The sequence below is a fragment of the Petaurus breviceps genome, unplaced genomic scaffold (assembly GCF_028583685.1).
Source record: "Petaurus breviceps papuanus isolate PSGF00001 unplaced genomic scaffold, PetGlider_PUasm1.0 90779, whole genome shotgun sequence".
NCBI lineage: Eukaryota > Metazoa > Chordata > Mammalia > Diprotodontia > Petauridae > Petaurus > Petaurus breviceps.
The window spans coordinates 4,246,394-4,255,122 of NW_027187344.1; the positions used below are offsets into that span (position 1 = coordinate 4,246,394).

At 41.7% G+C, this 8,729-nt stretch overlaps 1 protein-coding gene across 2 annotated transcripts in view; it reads left to right on the forward strand.

Annotated features, from left to right (window-relative positions):
• Nucleotides 1-5,736, forward strand: part of SARDH (sarcosine dehydrogenase) — a 137,016-nt gene extending 131,280 nt beyond the window's left edge. For both annotated transcript variants that reach the window (XM_069069240.1, XM_069069241.1), the window contains exon 21: nucleotides 5,384-5,736. In XM_069069240.1, coding sequence (XP_068925341.1) covers nucleotides 5,384-5,509 — 126 coding nt within the window. In that variant the 3' untranslated portion in view covers nucleotides 5,510-5,736. The remainder of the gene's footprint in view (nucleotides 1-5,383) is intronic.
• Nucleotides 5,737-8,729: the final 2,993 nt, after the last annotated feature.

An 8,729-nucleotide genomic window follows, 5' to 3' on the forward strand; every position in this document is an offset into this window, starting at 1 on the left:
CATTAAGTAGCCCACAGGCAACTGTTTCTATTTGAATTTGACACCATTGATTTAGTTCACCATCATCTGTATTTTACAGAAGAAACCTTATGACCTAAAGAAATTGTGACTTCCTTAAGGTTGCACTTAATCCTTCTTAAGTAGTACATCTAAGGACTGTCCCAAGTCTAAATCCTACTGTGTATTACAGTATATAGTTAAGAGTTAAATTGTACCATATAGAGTCTAAGTGCTGGTGGAGATCAGAAAAGAGAAGTATCAGTGAGGGCTGGAATAATCAGGGAGAGCTTAAAAGGCCTTGAAGGATGAAAATTCAGAGAAGAGAGAGGAGTGAGAAAACGGGATACAAGGACAATCCAGCTCACACTGAAACAAAATACATTCCTGCCTTCTTGGGCTTTCTTGCCGAAGTATGGATAAAAGCTTGAATGGCTGCCAACCCTGAAGTCCTAGAAAAGTATGTGAGAAATTTTCTCTCTGTTATTCACCTTCCACCCAGGGCTGCTTAAGGCCAAATTGAAAACTATGCAAATTGATAGTGAAGAGAGGCAACAGCGTGGGTGGTGGGTGTCCCTCCTTTTCTAATCTCCCTTTACCAATCCTCCCTTTCCACTGGCTTCCTCAGCCAGTGACCCAGAATGTTTCCTGCCGGAAAGACAGCGTTCATTAAGCCCACATTAATGGGAGACATTAATCTCTCAGTTGGGTATGATAACTCCCAGTCTGATTTACATGCTAATTGAAGTCTGCATGAGGGAAAAAATGAGAGAAAGGGTGTGTGGGGGTAGGGTTTGGGGGAGTGGCAATGGCTGACAATGCAGAACCCACTTAGAAGTTTCCAACCCTCACCCCCAGGATTTGGTGAGGGCCACAGAACCTGCCCCCTGAGCACAGTGTGGAATTAAAGGATTGTCTAAAATGCCTTGCCTGTCTTCTCTAATTCACCTCCATCCCTACCCCCATTCTCCCTCTGTATCTACCCATAGGCTCTCAGGTACTCTGGAAAAATAATCAGACTAATTCATTCTGAGGTTTTAATGAACTAATCATGTATTATCCCTTTTAGGGAGATTTATCTTTTCATAGAGGACCCCAAGGAGAGAAAACAACAAAATGGTATTGGGAAAAGAGAAGCATCAGGAATGGATTCAGATCTCAGCTCCAACACTTACTAGCAACAGGACCCAGGACAAATTATTTTACCTCTCTGAGCCTCAGTTTCCTAATCTGTTAAATTATCTACCTACTACCTTTCTTTACTTTGTTTACTTACTTTGCAGAGTTGTTATGGGAGGAATGTTTCATAGACTCCAAAATGCTTTGTCAATGCAATTTGTTGCTATCATCGTTATATGCAATATTAGTCCAAAGGAATAATTTTTTTCTTGTCTAGATCTGTGACTTCACAGGTCAGGAGAACTTTGCAGAAGGGAACCTCTCTCTGCCAATCCAGATAGCAACTGGTCCACAATTTAAACTCATCAGAGAGACACCTGGAGGTACTGGGAGGCTGAGACTCATCCAGGGTCACATAGACTTGAATCTACATCTTCCTGACTTTTAAAACCAGCTCTCTACCCGCTAAGCTACCTTACCTCTTGGAATTAAGTGTGGAGTTCCAAACACAAAGAAGGGAGATTGTGTGTGTGTGTGTGTGTGTGTGTGTGTGTGTGTGTGTGTGTGCATTAGGTTGGTTTGATGACTTTTTGTTACTCCCACAATTCTTTCCATGTACTTAAATGCCAGCTCTATCCTCGGATAGAGCCAATGTTAGAACAGAGTCATGTTTGGGAAAATTTATTTCAACAGCTTGAGAAGGGTTTCAGAACTAAGAAATCTGTGAGTCCTGGGTAGTATGTAATCCCCTATTTGGGAATGTGGGGGAATGGACCCTGGATTTAATCAGTGTGAATAGCCATGGCTGACAGTGTGATGTGACACAAAAGTCATCAGACATGGATTCAACCCTGTTGCTGATTAACAATATGACCTTCAGTGAGCAATTTCCCATTGCTCACCTCAGTTACCTCGCCTACAGAATGAGGGGGTTGGAACAAATGTCTGACCAGAGATCTCTGACATTCCTTTCAGTTCTAGTATTCTATGTTCACATTTGTTTAATCCACCAAATGTTTCTCAAGTGCCCACTATGTTTGGGGAAAGAACTGGGTGAGATATTAAATTTAGATAAAACACTTTCCCTGCTTTCATGGAGTTTATGGTCTAGTACTGGCATATTACACCTATAGAAAATAAGCATATAATAAAATGATATATGGATAGTATATAAGGGATGCAAAGTGTTACATGAGGGAAGAATGGTCATAACTAACTAAGGAGATCAGGGATATCTTTGTGGACGGGGTGGCATTTGAGGTAGATGAGTGGGTAAGAATTGAACAGATTTGGGGATATGTGAAAGGGAATAGTATGAGCAAAGACTCATAGGAGATAGGCGATCAGGATATATATATATCTATATCTATTCACACATATGTACATATGCATGTGTATGTATATGTATACACATATATGCACACAATACATATACATATATGTTTATACCACAGGAGATGGTGAGTTTTGTTGTGGTATGTGCAGGGTAGTGATATGAAATAAAATCCCCAAAGTAGGCTGGCTCCAGATTGTAGAGAACCTTGAATGACTAGCTAAGGTATTTGAACTACTTGGTAGGCACTAGGGAGTCATTTAAGCAAAGAAGTGGCATAACCAGATTTATGTGCGTGTGAAGAATGGTTTGAAATAGGAAGAGCTAAAAGGCTGAAAGATCTATTGGAAGAGTAGTGTGATAGTCCAGGCGGTAATGAAGGCCCATGTTAGGATGTTGGCCATGGGGTAGATGAAAGGAAGAGAGGATAAATACCAAGACATAGACATAATCAACAGAACATGGTGGCCAAGTTGGTAGGAGAGAAGAGAAAGATCACAGTCTGGTTACCTGGTGATGAACTTGGGAGACCTGGTAAGTGGTGATGCCACAGAAAAGGCAGAGCATGGTTAAGGGGAAAGCTAATAAACCAGCTTAAGATATAGTGACTCTGACTTGAAAGTGAGGCGTAGTAGAAGCATTCTATAAGAGAGATAGAGATGAGTCTGGAACTCAGGAAGAAGTCTGACCTAAAGATTCAGATGTGGGAGTCATCAGTATAAAGGGGGTGGAAGGAATGGTGGAAGTGAATGAGATTGCCAATGGGAAAAAATTTAGGGAGAAAAAAGAAGAGAGGGCTGAGGGCAGAGCTTTGAGGAGGATCTCTTCAAGTTTATAATCCTTTGGTCCTGTGGTCCACCATGTCACCATCTTCTCCTTCCCCTATGTGCTTAGCCAAAAACAAAAAGAGCAAAAACATTGATATGAATTAATATAAAGACAGCTTCCTTTTTATAAGACTCCAATGAAGTGACATCTAGTTTTTATTCAACTTTGACGATGAATTTCTAATTTCCCCCCTCACAGCAGACTGGTTGGGGATATAATGACAGAATTATATACCCCATCAGATATGGTCACCAAATCAGATGCTTTTGGCTTTATTGATCTTTGTCACAAGGAATGGTTTAATACAAAGGGAGGAGAGAAGATTTTTTTCCTGGAAATTCCCATGATATGAAGAAAAATTCATTAATAAAAAATAAAAATTTTTTAAGTCAGTCATGAATTCATCTAGGCCGGAAACCAAAGTAGAGTTTTTATCACATTATATACATCACCAGAACCAGAGATTAGTAGATGCTCAATGAAATGCTGAATAGTGTTAAAAGAATAGTCCCTTTTCTAACTAAGACAAAACCCTCCACATTTAGGATCCCCAGAAGCCAATTTTAGTTTATTGGTATATGACTACATGTCCAGTACCTATGTATGACTTTACATATCACATAACCAGCCATGAATGTATGTATACTGGCCCCACTTTATTTATAAAATTTGTATTATGTGAAAGTCTGTTTTTCTCAGCCAAGACTAAAGCTGCCAGAAATTATAGCTGTTTCTTTATGTTGCAAAATTAAGGACACTCTTCCAGTAGTTCTAGCCCTGGGTTTAATTGCTGTACAGAGAGAACACACATGTCTAATCGGCCCAAACAGTTCAGCTCGCTGACACAGCAAATGCAGCCGGCCCAGCTGTCACATCTCATCAGCCATCCTGGGCTGGACATGACACTATTTTACTTCTCTATAAGAGAATATGACTATCTCTGGGACAGGTTGTATTCTCCAACTCTCCCCTAGCACAGCCAGGTCGAGCTTAGCCGGTGAGGAGAAAGCAAAAGGCCAGGGTGTCTGAGAAGTGATTTGAGTTAGCTCTGGCCACATTTGTTCCACCCCTTTAGGACGTGAACTCAATTTGACTTTGGGTTCTCAGTTTGAAACCACAGATGCTCTCAGAGAAATTGAAGGGCCTGCCCATGTTCAGTTGAAACCATCCTTTAAAAAAAATTCTTCCTGCTGTTTTGTCAGAAACCTGGATTTATTGGGGAGCAGGGAGGGAGAGAAGGCAAATGGATTGTTTTTGTTTTGTTTTTTATTTTTTTTAAGCAATTGGGGTTAAGTAACTTGCTCAAGGTTACACGGCCAGGTGTTTCTGGGTGGGTGCTGAGTGTCTGAGCCTGGGATTCGATTCCCAGGTCATCCCGACACTGGAGCCAGTGCTCTTACTTGCTGTGCTACCTGGCCGCCCCTATGGATTGTTTTTTTGACCTTTGTCTAGTCTTCCTACTTCTAGATCCCAAAGAAGTGAGAGAAAAAATCCAAGGGAATTGGTTTCAGTGATATAAAACTCAAGATTTCCCCAGGAGCAGCATGATAGAGTGATGGAGAGTTTGTTGCACTTACATACACATATGGCCTCAGAAGGCTGAGGGGAAATGACCAGTATATTTAGGGTCAAGGGAGCTGGGTCTGAATCTCTTTCCCTGTTGCTTACTCTGTGTGTCACTTTGGGCAAATCACATTATTCCTCTGGAACTCTGCTTCCTTATCCATAAAACATAGAGGTTGGACTAGCAGATTCCTAAGGTCCCTTATGGCTCTGAATCCTATGATCCAAAATTGTCTTCAGTTTCCTCAGCCATCAAATTGTGAGGGAGTTGAACTAAATGAGCTCTAACGTTCCTTCCAGTGTGGGACCCTTAACCTTCTCTGAGTCTCTGTTTCCTCACCTGTAAAATGGGGGCAATCATACTTTTGTTTACCTAACTGATAGAGTTGTTATAAAGAAAATTCTTCGTAAATCTTAAAACATCAAGGGGTTATAAATTGTTATTTTATGATTGTTAGGTCAGCCTGCTATTTTAAAGCACATCTTGGATTTAGAGATGGGGAGGATGTATTAGCTATGTCTTTTTTCTTTTCTACTTGGCAGGTATCCCTGGAGTTTGTTCAGAGTGGTGACTATGCCCTTGAGAGGATGGGAGTGATCTACCCTGCCCAAGCTCATACGAAGTCTTCATTTGATCCAGACAACAAGAGAATAAAGGGAATATATTAACTCCAGAAGTCTCTGATGTTGGCTGCCTAGCAAGTGAAAGTATCAGGGGTTGACAAAAGAAAGATGGGAACAAGCCCACGATCGTTTTCAGCTAGCCAAGGACCAAGCCCCCCACTACAGCTGGCTTCTGCAAATTCTGCCTCTCCTTATCTGAGCCCTGGAATTGACTGAATCCCCTTCTTGTTCTTTGCTTAAAAATCAGAATAAAGCCCAGTCTATTGAAGAAACTGCTTTCTGGTTATGTTTTGGAAGAAACTTGCAGACTCAGAATTAGGATGGTGGGAAGTACTACTTCCTGAAATATCAAAAATATGTTAAAATGTATCCTCAAATGGTTTTCTAATTGATCCCCATTCAAAAAGTTTGTTCCACCCACCAGACTGTAACCTTCTTTAGTAGATGGACTATTCCTTGTATCCTCCACAGGGATCTAAGACAGTGTAGGTCCCATGGAAGACATTTAGTAAATACTTTAAAAAATTGAACTGACATGAATCAATGAGCCTAAAACTGTAACAAAGTCAGAGTTCAGGGGCCAATGACCCAGGGGGATTCATTTTCCTGCTCCCAGGGGAACCCCAGGGGAGATTAAAGCAGGGCTTTGTTCCTGAGCCCAAAGGCCAGGCTCATGGGAGGCCCACGGCTCTTCTAAGTATGATTCTGTTTGACAATTGAACAACCCCTGAAAACAAGCTTTCAGTTATAGGTCTGTGCATCTACAAAAGATTTTTATCATGGGACCTGTTCATTGCCAGCCTTCTAGAAGGCTTCTGCTTAATGGCACTTCCCTTTGTATTTTATATTCTCTATCATTTCAACGAAATTCTTTTTATGCCTATGTCTTTTCTGCAAACTTGATCTGAAGACCCCTGAGGGAAGGCCCAGATTATGTCTTTTTATCAGTCACTTTTGGGAAGCAGCACAATCAGATAACATAACACACTCTCAATAAAGATTTGTGAAAATGTGACCGTAGTATTTAGTATATATCTCATTCCTTAGCCTTTTCATTTCATTCAGGTCAGTCTGTCATTTCTTGAAAGATATAGGGATATGGTTGGGATCATTCGCATAGTGCTAGGAATAAACCTGTCTCCAGTTAGGTGATTATCTCCTCTCTAGGGGAGAGATTTCAGTGCCAGGGACACAGGGACCTGGTTATGATCTTTGGACGTGTGATGTGCTTGCTAGTCCTCTCAAGTACACACAAAGAAATGATTCAACGTTTGATCCCTTGGATTCCCTCCTCTTTCCTGATTCATGTGATACAATGGAGCTGCAGCTTCAGTCAGTCAATAAATATTAATTAAACACTCACTATGTGCTAGGAAGTGTACTAAACACTAGGGGAACAAAAAAAGACAAAAGACAGTCCCTGTCCTCAAGGAGCTCACAGTCTAATGGGGGAGATAATTAAACTAACACGTACAAACAAACTTTATGAAGGATGAATAGGAAATAATTAGCAGAGAGAAGGCACTGGAATTAAGAGGGATTGGGAAAGGCAGGTTTTAGTTGGGAAACCAGGAGGCAGAACTGAGGGAGAGCATTCTAGGCATGGGAAACAGCCAGTAAAAATATCTGACATTGAGAGATAGAGGGTCTTGTTCATAGAACAGCAAGGAGACCAGGGTCACTATATCAAGAAGTACATGGTGGGGAGTGAGGTATAAAAAAAACTGGAAAGTGGTGTAGGGGGTGAAGGAAGGGGAGACTAAGTTATAAAAGGATTTGAATGCCAAACAGAGGACTTTTTATTCAATACTGGAAGCAATGGGGAGCTGATGGAGTTTATTGACTAGGAAGTGACATGGCATCTGGGAATGAAATGGTCAGACCTGAACTTTGGGAAAATCACTTTGGCGGCTGAATAGATTCTGGATTACATACAGGAAGCAAACAGACCCCCCCATCAGACTATTGCAATAGTCCAGGCATGAGGTGGTGCGGGTGGTAGCATTAAAAAGAAAAGAGAGAAGGGGGCATATTCAAGAAATGTTGCAGAGGTGAAATGACAGATCTTGACAACAGATTGGAAATGGTGGGGAGATGTGAGAACTAATGAGGAGACAAGGATGACACCTAGGTTTTGAGCCTGAGGGACTGGGAGGATAGTGTTGTCCTTGACAGTAATAAGGAAGTTAGGAGGAGGGTAGAATTTAGGGGGAAAGATAATCTATTCAGTTTGGGATACGTTGAGTTTAAGATGTCTGTTGGACATCCAGTTTGAGACGTCTGAAAGACCGTTGGAGATGCAATATTGGAGGTCAGTAGAGAAATTAGGGCAAGATAGGTAGATATGCGATTCACCCACATAGAGATAATTAAATACATAGAAGCTGATGAAATCACCAAGTGAAGTAGGTTAGAAGAAGAGAAGAGGGCCAAGGACAGAGCCCTGTGGGACATCCTTGGCTAGTGGGCATCAACTGGAAGAGGACCCAGGAAAGGAGACTGAGAAGGAGGGGTCTGATCAGAAGCAGGAAAACTAGAAGAGAGCATTATCGGGAAAACCTAGAGATAAGAGAGCATTAAGAATAAGGGTGATAAACCTTATCAGAGGCTGCTGAGTGGTCTAGAAGAATGACCATTGAGAAAAAGCCATTGACTTTGGCAATTTAGAAGTTGTTGAAGGGGCGGCCAGGTAGCACAGCAAGTAAGAGCACCAGCTCCAGTGTTGAGAAGACCTGGAGATCGAATCCTGGCCTCAGACACTTAGCACCCACCCAGAAACACCTAGCCGTGTAATCTTGAGCAAGTTACTTAACCCCAATTGCTTAGGGGCGGCCAGGTGGCTCAGCGAGTAAGAGCACTGGCTCCAGTGTTGGGATGACCTGGATCAAATCCGGGCTCAGATCCTCAGCACCACACCCAGAAATAACTGGTCGTGTAATCTTGAGCAAGTTACTTAACCCTGATTGCTTTAAAAAAAAAAAAAAGAAGTTGTTGAAAACTTTGGGGAGAGTGTTGCAACGATGAGGACAGAAACCAGATTGTAAGGAGTTAAGAAGTGAGTGACAAGAGAGAAAGCAGAGGCACCTATTGTTGACAGCCTTCTCAAGGAGTTTTACACAAAAGGAGGGGACAAGGGAGAAAATAAGCACTTACCTAGTGCTTCCTATGTGCCAGGCACTGTGCTAAGCACTTATCAGATATCTCATTTGATTCTGACAACAATCCTTCAAGGCAGGTGTTATTATTACCCCCTTTTTACAATTGA